The sequence below is a fragment of the Montipora capricornis genome, chromosome 6 (genome assembly GCF_036669925.1).
Source record: "Montipora capricornis isolate CH-2021 chromosome 6, ASM3666992v2, whole genome shotgun sequence".
NCBI classification, from domain to species: Eukaryota; Metazoa; Cnidaria; class Anthozoa; order Scleractinia; family Acroporidae; genus Montipora; species Montipora capricornis.
Window position 1 is genome coordinate 65,245,435 of NC_090888.1, and position 17,500 is coordinate 65,262,934.

The window sequence follows — 17,500 nt, forward strand, 5'->3', positions numbered from 1 at the left end:
TGTGCTCGACTCCGGAGCGAGTGGTCCGGGTTCGGGTCCTGGCCGGGGACATTGTGTTGTTTTCTTGGGAAGACACTTTACTCCCACGGTGCCTCTCTTCACCCAGTTGTATAAATGGGTACCGGTGAAATGCTGGGGGTAACCCTGCGATGGACTAGCATCCAGGGGGGATTTTAAAATACTCCTAGTCGCTTAATGCTACGGAAACCGGGGATAAGCTCCGGCGTGTTGGGTCATTGGCTCGGAAAGCGCTTACCTGTTGGCGGATAATTTGTAAAAAACTTTAGTAGGTGGCCACGGTAAGGCGTGTCGCATTGTAAAATAACGAGGAGAGCAATTGTTTTCTCGGTAATTCCATCTGCGATTGGTAACTTTCAAGTCTTCTCGGATACGGACAAAACCTGGACTAAGGACCAAAAACCGTAGGACCCATCTCACAACGCTTGTTCGTAAATAATTCTGTGGGATGTTAAAGAACTGACACACTGTTCGAGAATAGTCGGGGACGTAACTGCCCGGTGTTGTCGTCTGGCCTTTGAGAGTAGAGCGAGTTTCAATCGAGTGTTGTAAAACCCAAACCAAAGTAATTACTTTGGCCAATCACAAAGGACGGAAACAATCCAGTAAACCAATCAAAACTTGAAGTAATTACACGTAGCCGACACAAAGCGCGGGAAAATGGCACGCGCAAGCCACTATTGGTTTTGGTGTCACTTCTGATTGGTTGAAAAAATGGCGCGAGAACTTTGAACCAGTCACTGAGTGAAGTAATTCAAAACCAAAGCAATTCGCTAATTACTTTCGACACTCAATTGAAAATCGCTTTAATTGTAAAATTACAGCAGGTCTCAACATGCTTCAACAAAAGCACACAGTCAAACAATCATTCTGTAATTGGCAGGTCCGGTCTATCATAGTTCTCTCTCAAAAGCTCGTGTTGAAATCGGATAAGGGCAACAGACCAAATCGGCTGACTCAATGCTGCACCAATTCAAATTTCCCGGGGTTAATATTTTTTGAGTATTGTATTTGCATTAAAATGTAGCATTCACAATTTTATATGATATAGAAATACCTGGAACAAAACGTTTTATTCCCAAAGGGTTTGGTCTGTAAGCCATTGATCTTTATAAAATTATATCAAACTAGAGCTGTATTTTCGTCTTATACCGCTTTTAGGGTCATTGATGCATACCCTGAAAAAAAAAACATTCTACAGAACAATTATGATTAATGCTTTTCTCGGTATCGTTTTGTTTCCTCTAGTGGGGATATTCTGCCTCAGCAAATTGCAGTCGGCTAGATGTTACGGAGAGGAGTTTTGTGAGTCAAAGCACCAGCGTGGTCTCATTTGATGAAATGGATGGATTTGATGACTTTGAATCAGATATTTCCTCCAGTGAAGAGGTTACAGCCAGTTCTGCAGGGACACACAGTCAGTCACAGAAGAAAAGTGTCAAATCTGGCAAGTATTGTATAATTAACAATTAGACCCGTAGCCCGCAAGGGACACGGGTCAATAAGCCATGAGGCGAAGCCGAATGGGCTATTGACCCGTGACCCTTGAGGGCGAAGGGTCTACTTGTTTTAGTATCACCCAACTAGTCGGACAGAAAAGGCAATAATAAAGTTAGCAAATAGAAATATTTATTTGGGAATAAACGAAAGAAAGCGTCACGCTTTTCGCTACTCGAGGACTATTAATGATAGTCCTCTTGTAGCGTAGCCAATCAAAATGCAGGATTTGCATTAGTCCACTAGTTGGGTGATACTAATTCTGGATAAATTTTGTCCATGAGCGCTCTTTACTACAAAGTTTTTTGTTTACGGGAAATGGTAAAAGTCGGGTTGGATAATAATAAATAATAATAATAATGAACTTTATTTAAGTGTCTAGTCTTCTAGCGGTGAAGCACTAATTGGGGACACTGTAAATTGTAATCAACTCAAATTAACGCAAATCAAATCAAACGTTGGTTTTTGAGAAGAGGAAAAAACAGGAGTACCTGGAGAAAAATCTCTCAGAGCAGAGTAGAGAACCAATAAACTGTCGAAATTGTTTGTCCAAACTCCTTGATTTTGCTTTAAGACGTTTTTGCATGGTGTCGGAGTATTACTGTTCTTATTACTGAGCACTGAAGGAACAGGTTTATTTCTGAGAACAACCGGGAAATTATACTAGGATACAGTCGAATTTAAGTCACTCGGAGCCTTTTGTGTTCGGAGTTCGTTGACGGTGTGCATCGATGGAGTGCGCCCGTAATTAATTGGAAGTGGTTGCCATTCATTATTAATTTTTATAAGATGAGGGCATGGAGATCTCTATTTACTGTCACTGTATCTCATTTTTAGTTCATTCGTCACTGAGGGACTGCTCTGCAAGATTTCTCTGTGTTTGGTCTTTGCATAGTGGCAACGACTATTCTGTTTATGGCATCGAACCAAGTCCAAGTGAAGTCAAGAATAAAGTCGTTGACTTTCTGAGGTCTGAGGTGAGTAGTTTAAAGGGGCTATGTCAAGTTATTTTATGGTGTTGAGGGGAAATCTTCAATAGCCCTTTTCACGGTTAGCTTTTTTCATTTGCATTACAATGTAATCTAATGTGGATGCGAGGCAATTTCGGGTTAAAACTACAAAATAGCCCGAAATTGCCTCACATACATGCTAGATTATATTGTAATGCAAATGAGAAAAACTAACCGTGAAAAACGCTATTAATTACGAGTTTAAAACTCTAAAATGGTAACGTGGAATTCCTGTACTGATAAAACTATTGTTACAAAACAAACGAGCATTCTGAGCAAAAACGACCTTTATCCAGGCGATTTGCCATATTACCTGAAAAATTTCGGGTCGACTTTTTTCAAGATAATAACCAAATGCAATCCGTTTCAATCTTGTCCATTTGTGCCCAACCATGCTCTTCTTTCCTTTGCTGTACATGTATTTCTTTTATGTTTGTTTAAAAGTTGTAAGTGGTTATTGCGATGTTTCATCATTGTACTTTTTGGACATTTTGGGTGTCATGAAATTACATCATTTTGCGTGACAAAGCCCCTTTAAAAAAGATGATTTTGTGGTTTGTAGCTTGAAGGGTATTTTTCCATTCGTAAGCTCGGTAGTTCGTTAAATCTCGGTTAGATTTCTCGCCACCACAGCAATAAGTTGGACAATGAACAGTGGCAAATTGGAGGCAAAATTTAGAGGACAACACAGCAATTGAAAATTACTTTGACTTTTTTAGTTTCTTGCCCTAATTTTTTTAGAACGACTTGTAGTGGTTGTCAGAAGAAAGCAGACATCTTTAACGCCTCCAAATTTTGCGGAACAAAGCACATAGAGCTTGGTCTCAGCTATCATCTCGAACCTATTGTAGTCATGGCTCAATTCTATTTTTGCTTGGTTGGTAACGACGTCATGAATGAAATGACAATTAATACACTGTAAAGATGGTCTGGCACAGCTTCAAGTTTTTTCTCTCAATTGTGATCCCAACATCCTCAAAAGTACCTCGATGGAATTTGATCGTCTCGGTGAAAGGAATCCTTAGATGGACTGTTGGCAGTGACTGACGTTCAACAACCTGAGCAGAAGCCATTTTCAGAGTTTAGAGACGGTTGGAAATTCAAACGAATGCATAATTGACGCTCTGAACTGTGTTGTGATTGGTAGTTGGAAAGGTAATGTGATAGGTTGTAAGGATGGTGAGTGGTGATTGGTGCATTGCGATACGGTTTGTAAGTGAAGGTCGCAGTAGGTTTGTAAGCTGATCCGAGGAAAAAGTTGTTTGTAGTTAAGGTTTTCTGGTAAGTAATCTTTTGTAAGGCGCAGGTAGAGGTTGGCAACTTTTTGCTCTACAGACCACTTCTGCTCAGGTTGTCGAAACGTCAGTCACTGCCAACAGTCTTTCTCAGGACTACGTTCAACCAGACGATCAAATCCCATTAAGCTATGAAACTCCTGGGTTGAAACCATTTTCTGTCCTCAAAAGTGGCACAAAAGGGGATCTTTGGCAAGTACAATAAGCTTTGAATTGTTACCTGCGACAATGCGGAATTTTGAACCTAATTTTATTTATTTAAAGCGTTGTAGTTTCGACATAATTGAAGTGATCTGTTTGGGTCCCATGCATCGTCATTGAGTGCCGGAATAGTGTACAGTACTTTTTCCTTTTATTTGTTTTTAGGATTTTAATGTGGCCAAAGAAGGAGATCTCAATTTGGTATGTATTTTTACAGGAAGGAAACAGATACAATATTTTGCATCCATTTGATCGGACCCTTTAGCGAGATAACTCAGTTTAATTTTCTTAAATGGGCTGCTCACTATCGTAAACTTATATCGTTGCTATCTTTTTTCAATCAACAGTATTTTACCGTAGCATTTGCTTTGACATCAAGTGATAGTCATCTGGCAAGCTCTCACTTAGAAGTGCTAATGAACGTGTTCAGGTGACTGCATGCGAGCCACTTGTGCTCCATTTTAATAGATACGAGGTTTCATAATTGCCGGCAGCCATTCAAGGTTTGTAAAATAAGTCTCCGCAGTCTCAGAGGGAAATGTGTTACGGTGGCCATTTATCAGTCAAAAGTTGTGGATCATCTTCTTGCCACTTGTAAGAATAACGAAACTACGCGCAACTCGTACAACTTCTAATCATCAGAAGGATGACTTTTTTTTTATAACATTGCAAGGAGTACAGTCAATCAGTGACAAAATTTTATTCCAAATTGTATTTCGTGCTGAAATGATTTGAAATGAAGTGTTCCCTTGCTTTGAAAAAAAACACCCTTGATTTTAGAGTTGCTTAAGGTAGACAAACAGAGGTTGCAGCATCGTGTTTACTGCAAACGGCATGCTGAGATTTGCTTTTTTCCAAACCTCAAAGAAACATGTTTAATTTTAGCTTTTTTCTTTCCTGTCGGCTACAGGTATCACGTAAGTTCTCATGAGGTCGAATGAGAGAATTTCCTTTTTTTTCATGGCAAACAGCAGCCTACTGTTTGCTATTTCCTGTTTGCAGTTTGACCAAAAAACGAATAGTCTTTGCATCACCCAAAAGTAAGAATCTGGTATCAGGGGCCCGTTTTTCGAAAGTCCCGAAACTTTGCCGGGCCATTTTCGGGTGTCACAATTCCTTTTGTATCTCACGAACGGAGAGGATTTAAGTAGTCAAACTTCACAGTCATGTTTCTTTTAGTTACCTTGAAAACATGTTAGAAGATCGGCTTTCCAAAACAAGCGGTTGGCAGTTTCGCAAATGGCTTTTCGGACCCGAAAAGTTTGCGGGACTTTCGAGAAACGGGCCCCAGGTTTGTCCCCGTCAGCGTCAGAAAAGTGTCGGCCAAATCGGCTATCTCAATGTTGTATTATAATGTAGCATTCACTGGCATTTAAATAATATGGAAATACCTGAAACAAAACGTTTTATTCCCAAAGGGTTTGAATTGGGTACAACTTTGAGTTAGCCGATTTGATCTGTTGTTTGTTTTCCAGCAAAACTTGTTAAAAAATTGACACTTTTCTGACGCTGATGTATGGGGACAAGGCCAATTTGGGTAAATCTTACTCTTGGGCGATGGACGCTTGCTGAAAAACGTCTAAATCTCGCAAATATCTCGGGGGTTGAATTAACACTTTGAAACAATTTAAAACCTCTTAAGCTTTTACGTTTTGTTTTCCCATTTCAGTCCACGTCATGTTACTCTAGGGAACAGTTCCTTTCAAATGTCGTCTTATGCACGTGCGTATGCACGTGCTTATGTACGTGCTTATGTACGTGCTTATGTACGAATAACTTGTGAATAAACAAAAGGAATATTCCCTTGAGGACTTGAGGACATCGCGTGGTCTGAAATGGAAAAAAAAAAAACGTGTCGGCTAAAGAGGTCAATTCTTTTCCGTCCCCTGCAAAAAAGAAATTGAAATAAGCAAATTCGAGAGCAGAGAGTGCCACTTTCATTCTGTGGAAACTAGCACACGTTTGTCATATTCAAAAGCTTGGAACAGATGCGAAGTGATTACAATAGCACGTTAGAGCGAGTTTCGATCGAGTGTCGTAAAACCATAACCAAGGTAATTAGTTTGGCCAATCAAAAAGGACGGAGACAATCCTGTAAACCAATCAAAACTCAAAGTACGTAGCCGACACAAAGCGCGGGGAAATGTGCACTCGCGAGCCACGATTGGGTATGGTTTCACTTCTGATTGGTTGAAAAAGTAGCGCGAGAACTTTGAACCAATCACTGAGTGAAGTAATGCAAAACCAAAGCAATTACTTTCGCTAATTACTTTCGACACTCAATTGAAAATCACTCTACTAATGTTGCCTTTGCTTAACCTCTTTCTTATTGATTCATCTGCTGTTATGTAGAGAGGCCATGTCAAAGCATAGAAAAGATCAGAAGGTTTGCTGTATAGGACTCAAACTCTTGAGAGAACTTATACCCCATCTCAGTAACCAGGACGTTATAGATTCAAGTCTTCAATCGGCCAGAGAGATTGCTGCACATATGCGAATGGCATTTTGGTAAGGTTGGAGTGAGATGCGTGTCGTGCAAAAATGCTCAGTTGTGTGACTGTATGGTACATTTAAAATTGATTGTTTTTAGGCAAATGGTATTTCAATTTTGCCTGTCAATTTATTCTGGGTGCTTCAGCGTCCACTCGATCAAACATATTTACCAAGTTCATTACCAGGTTCGAAATTACTTGTGGGTTGATATGATTTTTTGGTTGGATTCGGACTTTCTCCAAAACTCGTTTTCCTCTTATTTCTCCTGTTTTACCCTCTTCGGCATCACATGACAGGAGCAAGCAGCAGCCCTATATTCCTGTCACGACCTTTTCGCAGACCGATTAATTTTTCAATTGAATTTCCCACGTATGAGACTTCCGTAGGAGCCCGATGACCAATCACAAGAAACTAACTTGACGTCATGGCATCACCGAAACGGAACTGCCTTTGTTGTTTTTTTGCTGAAAAGGTAGTCTAAAAATAGATCGGTCTTTAAAAATGCCGTCACATATGTTTAGCATGGGACTTGTTCTCTCCTAATCATGGGCTCTTGGTAAAGGTGTTTACAATGGAGAGCCGAGGGGGAGCAACTGTAAACGCCCATACCAGTTGTGAAATAAAAGAATAAAAGGAATATAGTAGAGGTCTGTATCAAAAGATACATGTAGCTTAAAAAGTTTCAATTGGAAGATCCAACTTTTCGACACTCTGGTCTAGTGTCTTCGTCAAGGTGACAGAGAAATGCATTTCTTAGCTCTAGTTCGGTCTGGATTCAGGAGAGGAATACCTACTCGGTAAAGGTTCCATTTCTTTTACCCTTACTTCTCAGGTATCGGCATACAAGAGTCCTTGGAAATTTAGCATTGCTTTTCATTGATGAAAAGGAAATCGTTGGAGTGATGAGTGTTTTTTATTCAGAACAAAAGAAAGGAAAGTCCAGGGAAGGTCGAAAATTATAGAAACCTTAAACTACCCTTTTTGGTTGCTTTTCTTTCATTTTCCAGGAGTTTAAAGGACACGCAGTATTGTGCTGCTGTACGTCTGCAGTTGGCAAAATGCATTGAAACTTTGTTAAAGGTAAAGCTTTGACGCCTTAGTTAAATTTGCTGCATCAGATTTATATTCTAGTAATCGTGCCATCAAGCACTCTAGCAGCTCATGTCTGCGGCGGTTAATTTTTGTGGTAGGGCATTTTATAAGTGCACTGCACACTATGTCACCGGTTTGTAAGAGTGAGCAATTTAAGTGAGTGTAATTCCGTGGTGACAAACAGGTCCGCAGCGCGTGCATAAATCACGAAAATAAACAGGTCTGTTGGAAGCGTGCTTAACCCCAAATCGGCATGAATTTGCGATGGATAATAAAGCAGCTTCTAATTTCCAAAACTGTGGAATTACCTGGTGATATATAACCTCGTCTAGGAGGGTGAATTTTTGACTTAGCAGAAACAATGGTCAACCTCGAGAGTTTTATAGACGATTGTAATCTTTGTGTTGAATTCGAACATTTCTTGCCATTTCTTACAACAGTTGAAAGAAAAATAACAAACTAACAAAAACAAAAACCCAGAGTCTTGCCGTCATTTAGTCACAGATGTATCCTTTGTTTCTTGAGTTGTTGGTAACACGCAAGGTAACTTGATCACAGGCGGCCGCTGAAATCAATGTCACTTTCGATTTTCCGATTTACTTGTGCAGCCAAAAGTACAATAGCAAAAATCTCCCAAACTGTTTTTTGCTAATGGTAACTTTTTATATTCGGAGCACAAAATTGATGTTGTTTTCTTGTCGCGAATTTTGTTGCTGATGGTAATTTTTTTTCTTGATTTATTCTTAAAAAAAAACTGGTTATCAATATTTATTTACTTTTGCATCAATATTAGTTTTGCATAAAGCAGGCAAAAAAATCTGTACCTTGCTTAGTTCGCATTTTTGAGCGTTAAAATAGAATTTTAGGTTTTGTGTTTCTGACAGCAAATCGTACTTTTTGAAGTCTCCCATCCAAATACTAATCGCGCCCGACAGGGCTTAACTTTAGTGAACGTTTCTCATGAAAAGCTGTCAGACACTCAGAGTACACGCTTGAACGTGCTGTAAAAAAGAAGTTGTAGTAAACTTCATGTCAGCCTCGAAGCCAATGTTTCTCGATTCCCTTTTATTTTCTTCAATCTTTCTAGGTTTAGTATTTTACTAGTAACCACATTTCTTCTCAGGTGTCTATTTACCTAAGACATCTACCATAGCACTATAATGATTTACGATACCAAAACAATATTGTGTACTATTAGAGCTACATATTACGCAAAGACAACTTGAATCTCTCCTGGAAAACAAAATGCAGCTCAGTTGACAGTTAAAGCGGTTTTCAAATGAGTGTCGCAAAACCAAAGTAATTACTTTGACCGATCAAAAAGGAAGGAGACAATCCAGTAAACCAATCAAAACTCGAAGTAATTACACGACGGTCGCCGACCCAAAGCGCGGGAAAATGTGCACGCGCAAGCCACGATTGGTTTTAGTTTCAGTTCTGATTGGTTGGAAAAATGGCGCGAGAACTTTGTACTAATCATCGAGTGAAGTAATGCAAAACCAAAGTAATTCGCTAATTACTTTTGATACTCAATTGAAAACCGCTCTATAGAGTAAAGCTCTGTGTCAAATTACTGCGCAACGGATGTTGAAGCCGGTTGCCGGACCCTTAAGGTCAAGACTTGAGACCAATATTCTCTCATGTTGCTTGATCAATGAGATAGGCGCATTGGATCCAATGCTCTTGTCAATTCAGGAGGTGCCTCTTGATAATGAACCTTGAACAGGCATATGCCATGAACGTAAGACTAATAAAAATTGTCGACCATTTTGATAGGTGGATCCAGAGGAAAGTTGGTGTGGTTCAAGAGAAGAAAAGAAGGAAAGAGGTGGAGGCAACCTTGCTTTGTTCAGCGCTAACCAGCTTTAAATACCATAGAAAGCTAGACATTTTGATTTGATATTTCTTAAGCAACGGTTAGCGCTAACAAGGCTTCGAGCCACTGGCCCCAGTTTGCATTCAATCTTCCTTTTAAGTTCGTGCACAAACTACGAGGCAATTCTAGGTGATGGCATTGTTTACATTTTCTTCTGGATATAGACATACGAGTTTGCTCACAGAAAGAAGCATGCTATTTACAAATTGACTTCACTAAAATGGTAAAGAATTGAGTTTAACTTAATTAAATCTCCAAGTTACTAGCCATCAAAAGCTGATAAATGCTTGGGTGGCAAAGGCGCCACTGATCCCATATGTTCTTTGTAAAATTTCGAATTTTCAAACCATCATTGCTCAGACATTATCTTGTATACTTCTGGTTTTCAGAGATAAGCCATTAAGCAATACACTTTGAATATTCAGTACTTTAAATTCTTCTCGACTGACTGATTAGAAAACGGTAGCCTTGTGTTAATGAGGCAAAAAATGTGAACAGATTCCCCTAGCTATAGGGAAGTTGAGATAAACGACATAGTCGAGTTTCTTGGATTTTTGCACTACACTGGGAGATTTTCTCCGCTTTGATTAGTTCTTTGTTGTACAATATTTGTTTTTCAGCTGCAAACGAATCTGTGGCGCTTTCCTTGAGCGAGGTATTTCCAAAGCTTCTTGGGGATTCCAGCCACTTGATAAGAACGCGTATGGCTTCAGCTGTCATTGTGCTGTTTGTGAGACACACCTCAGAGGGCTGTGTAGTCCCCGCCCCTCGTGAACATCAATACAGCATGTTTGAACATATCGCACATATCCTTGTGCAGTCATTAACTGAAACCGTGGCGGAATCTTTAACGGACGAAGAGAGCGAAGATGAGGGCGTGAACAGATCCAGTTCAATGTTGACTTGCTTAAAGCAAATTTGCCTTGTAAGCCCTATCTGCGAGAAGAGGGCTATTGCATTGCTGTTCCAAGCCGTCAAGGAACAGTTTTTGGACAAGGATTTAGTGAAAAAGGTAAAATGGCACGAGTTAAGTTTGTTCAGTTGTGTTTTGGCCAGTTTACAGTCGGTGGTTTGATTTTGCTTAGTCGATAAAACTGGCGCTACATACTCTGACCTATCCGTGAGTTGAGCAACGCAAAGCCAGTGAAATCGTCGTAGAACTTTTCAGAACTAAATAGAATACCGCCCTTCGCGAATCTCTCCGCTTATGTTGTTGTTTTCTTTTTATTCATATACAGTGGCTCTTACTCACTTGTAACAGAGCTTATGCAGAGTAGTGTGATCGACAGAATCGCTTTTGAATGATAGAGTATATTGAACGAAATGAAGAAGTGATACTTGCACTTAACTGGACGATTTAAGGACGGTGCCAACTATTGTTATTGCGCATACGTTTTGCGTATCTCGAGATACTCGGGTTTCCTATCGGTGATGCTTGCTAATGCAGGGATATTTTTGCGCGGTTTCAAACTATCTGGAGAATTTAGATCTTGATATGTACACTTGGTTTCCAAAAAGAAAATTAGGGGTAACCATGCATTTTTGAGAGATAAGTAAGCTTCACTTTGAGAAAGAACGCCATAGACCTTTTTGCAGATACGGCGGCCATTTTGATTTCTGTTGTTTCGAAAGACATTATGGGATGCTCAGGGGACAAATTAACATGTATTTGCCCCCTGGGCATCCCATAATAGCTATTTGAAACAATAGAAATCAAGATGGCCACCGTATCTGCAAAAAGGTATATACATTGCTGTGTATTTTAACGCTTTTTACAAATGTTATTCGTCAATTATCTTTGAAAAATGCGTGGTTACCCCCAATGTTCTTTTTGGATTTCAATAATACTTGTTAAGATCAACATTTCCTGCATAGTCATAAACCGGGGCAAAAATACCTTTGAATTAGTAGGCGCCATCCTTCAGCAATTGTCTCTAACGGACATCAGGTGGTCTCAACGGAGTTAGAACCCACGACCTTGTTCATATATTTGAACTGCGGTGCTCGAACCCATGACCTCGTCAATATGGTTTTTGCACTAATCGAAAAGGATGGAATCAAAATCGGAAGATTTTGTTATAACTCCGAAGTTTGATTTTCCCTTGATATCAGTGCTGTGTTATATTTAAGCCCCGTACAGACGCAACACTGTTGGGTGTTTTGTGTTGAGTACGTTTGCTCTCCCTGTTGCAATATGTTGTTGCGTGTTGTTGGCAGTTGTTCAATCTCGTCCTCTGAGTCCACTTTCCTTTTGGTCAGCACCAAAGAACACGGTCTCTGGCCACTTCCAATTTATGCGCAGTCGCAGTGAAGGTCCATTTTTGTAACCGTTGACAACCACTGTTGTTTCAAATTTCTGAGCGTTCATAGCCGTGCCGGAAGTCCGTGATTTGAGGACTTCTGCCTTGAAAGTGGCCAGAGTCCATGTTCTTGGTGCTGTCAAAAGAAAAGCGGACTCTGCATGAGGACGAGATTGGGAGTTTGAAACTGGTCAACCTCCCAACATTTGTTTTGTCCAATGATCACCGAAGCGTAGCGCATCAATGTTGGAGCCGTTTGCACAGCCCATCCAACATTGTTGACAACAACAACAACAACAACAGCCACTTTTATTGTTGTTGGGGCCACGCATGAGCCTTACATATGGTCTTCGTGGAGATAGCCATGCATTTGTAAGTTTACAAAGTCTTATGGGTCGTATTCGTCCCATATTACACTGCATGCCTTTACATAGTTGGGAGTCCGCACAACTGCCAACACCATCCAACATTTGCCGAACCAACAACTCCCAATTGGGAGTTGTTTTTGCGGCCGTTCGCGCGGAGCTTTAGCACTCTGTTTAATCTTCTCAAAATTCTCCTTGAAAGAAATAACGAGAAGCTTACTGTGACGGCTATGAACCAGAACGTCTTAAAAAATTATATCCACTCATTATTCTAATAATTTCGCGATTGTTCCAGGTCATTCCGCATAGAAAATGCCGTGTGCCATCTTTCCAGGGATTAAGTTGGCATGAGAAGAGAAGATTTTTCGAAAGAAAATTGTAAATTGATTGTCAGGTGTTCGCGTCCTCCATGTTGCCTCAAACTTTGTCATTTCATGTCCCTGTCAGGAGGTCAGCAGTGAAGAAATAGGGACTTCAAGACCTACGATCGACGACGACGTCGACGAAAACGTCACCTCAAAATATAACTTTGCACTATCGTGCGTTTTGCACCATTAGTCCATCTCGTTCACGTCGTACACTCTGGGCAAAGTATCCTAAAAATGAATTGGTAGGAGCGGTTTCAGAGTAAAAATATGCGAGAATGAAGGATTTATACTTGTGCGCTCGCGTTGTCGTCAAAACCGCAAATTTGGTGATTTCACATAGTTGTTGTGCAGAGTACCGCACGAATATGTTCAAAATACGTGCCGCACGTGCAGCACGATCATTTTTCCTCTTTCAGTTAACCAATGATATTGGTTGCGGTCTCATTAAAGGCCGGTTTACACGGTACGATTTGTCGGCCCGATCTGTCGGCCCGACAGTGTCGGGGCGCGAATCGTACGTGTATTTTGACACCCGATCTTAAGGCCGATTCGTGAAAACGAAATCGGCCCGATTCAGAAAATCTGTTGCAGTGCAACAGATTTTTGTCGAGTCGGGCCGACACTTTCAGAGAAGCCGACATGTCAATCAAATTTTTGAGAAAAGAGCATGCGTACCAAACAGAAGTAATCAAAATGGCGGACATGAAGACTCTGAAGAGGCCAAAGTCGCGCAGTTTCCAAGAGAAAGAAATCTCCCTGCTGATAGCGGAATGGATTAAATATCCGTGTCTATATGACAAGGGGAATAAAGAGTATCATGGCAAGAACAAAAGAGAGATTGCGAGAACGCATGTAGCCAAATCACTGAACGAACAACTTGGATATGACATAAGTTGGTGAAAAGCCCCGGCTTCGGCCCAATGCCAATTTTTCACCCAAGCACATCGTGTTTTCCTTCTTCCTCTCTTTTTGATTCTTGATAATGCTGCAGCAAGTAACAGTAATGACGTTGTTGCTGCTGCTGTTGATGAATAAAGCGACCAAAAACCGTTGTGCTCGTCAGCCATTTTGTTTTCGCCGTAGCATTCACTACGCATGCGGAGTAAAACACCGCTTTAAAAAAGAACGAGGGCTACTAGACATTCTTCACGTCGGGACTGACGTCGGGCCTTAAGATCGGGTGTCAAAATACACGTAAGATTCGCGTCCCGACACTGTCGGGCCGACAGATCGGGGCGACAAATCGTAGCGTGTAAACCGGCTTTAAGGAGTTAACACTAGTGTTACTTCAAGTTCTATTGTTGAGTGTTCCCCTAGGGATTCAAAACACCAGTGTTTCGTTTAAAGTGCTACTATGACCAAAAAAATCGATTTTATTTTTCTTTGAATTTCAAAACTATGTCAACTTAACTGTAAGTGACCTAAGTTTTAAGCCTTGATTTAAAAAAGTCACCTGTTTATTTTCACTGCAATTTTCCTATTTCATGGTGGAGTCTTGAGAGAGCTGGATCGAGGAGAAAATGACGTCAAGACTCAATGGGTTAAGAATGCAATGCGTGTGTAAGCGGCTGAATTAATATGCAGCACGAGAGTTTCGGGCTTTTAGACTTTCAAATTCGTGTTTTGCATATATAATAAGCTGCGTTTACACGCTGAAATTTTAAGCTAGTCAGTCAATGACGTCACTTTTCCCTAGATCCCAACCCTCTGATGTCCAATCGGTCAGTTTGGAACGTGAGTAATGGTGGACCTTGAAGTCCAAAACTTACACTGAAAGTAAACAATCTTTAAATAAAAATCAAAGCTCAAAATTTTTGCCAGTCAAGTGTGAAGCGATCACACTCTCACAATCTGAAGGAAAAAAGGAAGTGATTTTTCTATCACACTAGCACTTTAAGTGTGATCGCAGCCATTGTTGTTTTGTGGCGTTCTCGTTGACGACCGCGTCGTAGATGTCAAGGTCCCTGATGTCCCAAAATACAAAACGCACGTGCAGCGCATGCAAAGCCATTGGTTTTGTTCAGTGAAACCTTTTGCTTTGTGTCTTTTCGTTCTTGTCAAACTTTGTCGTCGGCTTGGGCTCCCTAATGCCTATCGCTGATTCATCACCAGGTGCTTGGTCAACTGGCCAGTGAACTCGGTTACGCCTCAAGAGCTGCCTATGTGGAGAGCCATTTGGAATTTATCATCGATAACTGGCTGAATCAAGGCTTCAAGATGACTGATTTCCCTTGTCAGATGCTGGACTTCAACTCGATCGTCGAATTTTTCCAGTGAGTGGAGTGATTACCTATGTTCTGGCTTGAGTAATAACCTGGCTCCAGTAGTTCAAAGACTGAATAGCATAATACGGTTAACAAGTCACTATCCGACATTTTCATTCCTTGCAAAGGTTTCAGTATTTGCTCATGTAACCATGAATGTGCACTCTTTAAGCCGATATAAGGAAACCCTGTACGAAGTTCAACATGGAGTATGTTTAAAAGTCTGGATAGTGACTTGTCCACTGGAGAAAGTTATTCCCCCCTTGAACAATTGATTTAAATTGTGTCTGCAGGTGTCATCATCGATCTATCCTGGCAAATCTAGTATCAAGACCAAGCACTATTCAGCAATCTCTTGAATTGTTTGCCAAACAAATCAATCCCGATGGCGATTGCACTGAGTTCATTGTAGACAGCTATTGCCACATAACTGCTTTTCTGTTACCATGGTTTGCTTCTCAGAGCAGAACAGATGCACTGGATTTAACTTCGTCAAGCGAACAGCCAGTGAAAAGTGCACAGGCTAGAAAAAGTCATGACTATCTTGTCACCATTCTCACTCACGAAGTAAGTTTATTTTATTTCATGTTTTATTGGGATAGATCGTTTTCACTTTAACCAGTTTTGTTTGACGTAGTCAGGGTCGTTATCAGAAGGGAAAAATTTCACCTAGGATATTTGGAGTGGCAACAGTCTCAAACTTATTAATTAATTAATTAATTAATTTATTTATTTATTTATTTCCGATGTTTTATTTTCCCTTTATATGTAAAAAAGGACAATTCTTGAAAAACAAAATCATCACTTTATCTAAGGTAAAAGCGTCGCCGGCTCGTCTCCTACTTGCAACTTGCCATGGTACATGAGTTCTCCGTAAAGAAAAGAAAAGAAAAGAAGGGAAAAATCTCAATCATTTTCGCTTGAAGCGCGGTAATGGCTGGAAATAATCCAGACTTCTCAGCGACGACTCGTTGAGGAAGGCCGACTTCTTTGTTCAAGTTCACCAATTAGAAGAAAGTTTCATGAGTCACTTTTGAAAATTTCTGCACATTCCTTTGTATCTTCCTTGGAGTTAGGCAGGAAGGTTTGACGGAGCTGTGCCATTTTGTTCCTGGTCACTCTACTTACAGCCACCCGCTACTATGCATCCTGCGAGGATCTTCAGTCACTAACAGTGTGGTCAAAACTTTAAATAGATGTGCTATGGTTTATCAAACCATTAAGACTGCTATCAGTCCCTTCTCAGTCAGTCGGACCGCCCTCTTTAGTCACGCAAGCAAGCCGAAGGAAGAGTGGGGAGAGGGCGACGCTATCTTCCCATTCTCCCCTCGGCTCTTCGGCTCGCTTGCGTGACAAAGCCGGGTGGCTCGACTAACTTAAAAAGGACTGCTTGCAGTCTACAAACCATACTGACGTCTTGATTATGTCACACCCTGTCTTATTAATAACTTGACTATTACTGCAGGTTTGTGACAAGATTTTAGCCAAGAAGTTTGATGAGCTGATTGTCAGTCTGCTTTTGCGAATGTACGATCCACCATCAGAGGGATCGGACATATCTCAGTTTACTAAGTGAGTGTATTTCCCTAGCCTGCAAGCAGCCTCTCTCTCTGCTTTCTCTTTACCCCCAACCCCAGTCCCTCAGAGAGCCTGCTGGTAGGCTAGTATTTCCCTTGTATAACAATAAGAAACAAGTACGGAAACCAAAACAAAATTGATTGGATAAGCCACCTTTTCAGCTTGCACAGGACTGATGATGAGATGACACGTCAGTCTACCGAGTGAAGGACTGGGTTAAACTTTTAGCCAGACCAACACTCAGAGATCAGAAAGTTGCCCAGACTTTAATCGTCTTAGAACAAAAGGACAGGTTGTAGGTTTAGCCTCTCAACTGCCGACCGATTACCGCATTTAGTTGGGTATTCTGCCGCGCGGGGGGTCGGGGATTAGAACCTCGATCAGAGCCAGCACTGCAGGGTATAATAACTTAACCGAGGAGAAAATCGCTACCTTTGTAATTATATCTACAAATGGTTAGACTTTGAAGTCTTCCGGCTCAGGTAAGGACTATCAAGAGTATGTCCCGTTTCACAGCTCTTCTTGTGGTCTGTCCGTTCTCTCTTCTAGGGGATCCTGTAAACCTAAATAACACTGTAACAGCTGCGTGCCACAAATTGTTAAAACCCTCTCTGAATCTTTAATTTCTTGGAGGAAACCACTATTTCCGTTTGTCCCTCGAAGTTAAGTCCTGTTGGACGGGGTTGATACCTGAATGGGTGATAGTCCGGGAATACCCCGTGCTGCACACTCTGGGGAGTCACGCTAGCGCATTGGTCATGAACCATTCCTTCCTCTCCTGCGATAGTAGAGAGCTTAAGCGCTCCACGCTTTTGAGACGCGGACGGCAACCGCAAGTGAACATTTCGCATGACAGGACAGTAGTACTAAGTGTTTCCCAGATTTTTAAACTAAATCATCTCTAATGGAGAAAAAATACTTAGCAATAAAGATGTGATTGTGTGCAGACAAGTTAAAAGGAAAAACAGCTCACTTGCGGTTGCTGCCCGCGTCTCAAAAACGTTGCGTGCTTAAGCTCCCTAAGCGCTTTCTCGGGATACTCCGCGCCCGTTTTCCTCCCTGATCAAAGTCGACTATACAGCTAATTAAAATCTTCTGTGGTGCTGTGTTCCGACACGAGACATGGACCATATTGCGGCTGCT

General features: G+C 41.0%; 1 protein-coding gene across 1 annotated transcript in view; it reads left to right on the forward strand.

The window, feature by feature from the left end:
- The window catches only part of LOC138052899 (serine-protein kinase ATM-like), a 90,196-nt gene that overhangs the window by 24,796 nt on the left and 47,900 nt on the right, over positions 1 to 17,500 (forward strand). The window contains 11 exon segments of the mRNA XM_068899495.1: positions 1,267 to 1,465; positions 2,353 to 2,492; positions 4,187 to 4,222; positions 4,369 to 4,451; positions 6,374 to 6,529; positions 7,522 to 7,594; positions 9,383 to 9,434; positions 10,103 to 10,494; positions 14,628 to 14,788; positions 15,073 to 15,346; positions 16,245 to 16,351. Of these exon segments, the coding sequence (XP_068755596.1) occupies positions 1,267 to 1,465; positions 2,353 to 2,492; positions 4,187 to 4,222; positions 4,369 to 4,451; positions 6,374 to 6,529; positions 7,522 to 7,594; positions 9,383 to 9,434; positions 10,103 to 10,494; positions 14,628 to 14,788; positions 15,073 to 15,346; positions 16,245 to 16,351 (1,673 nt within the window).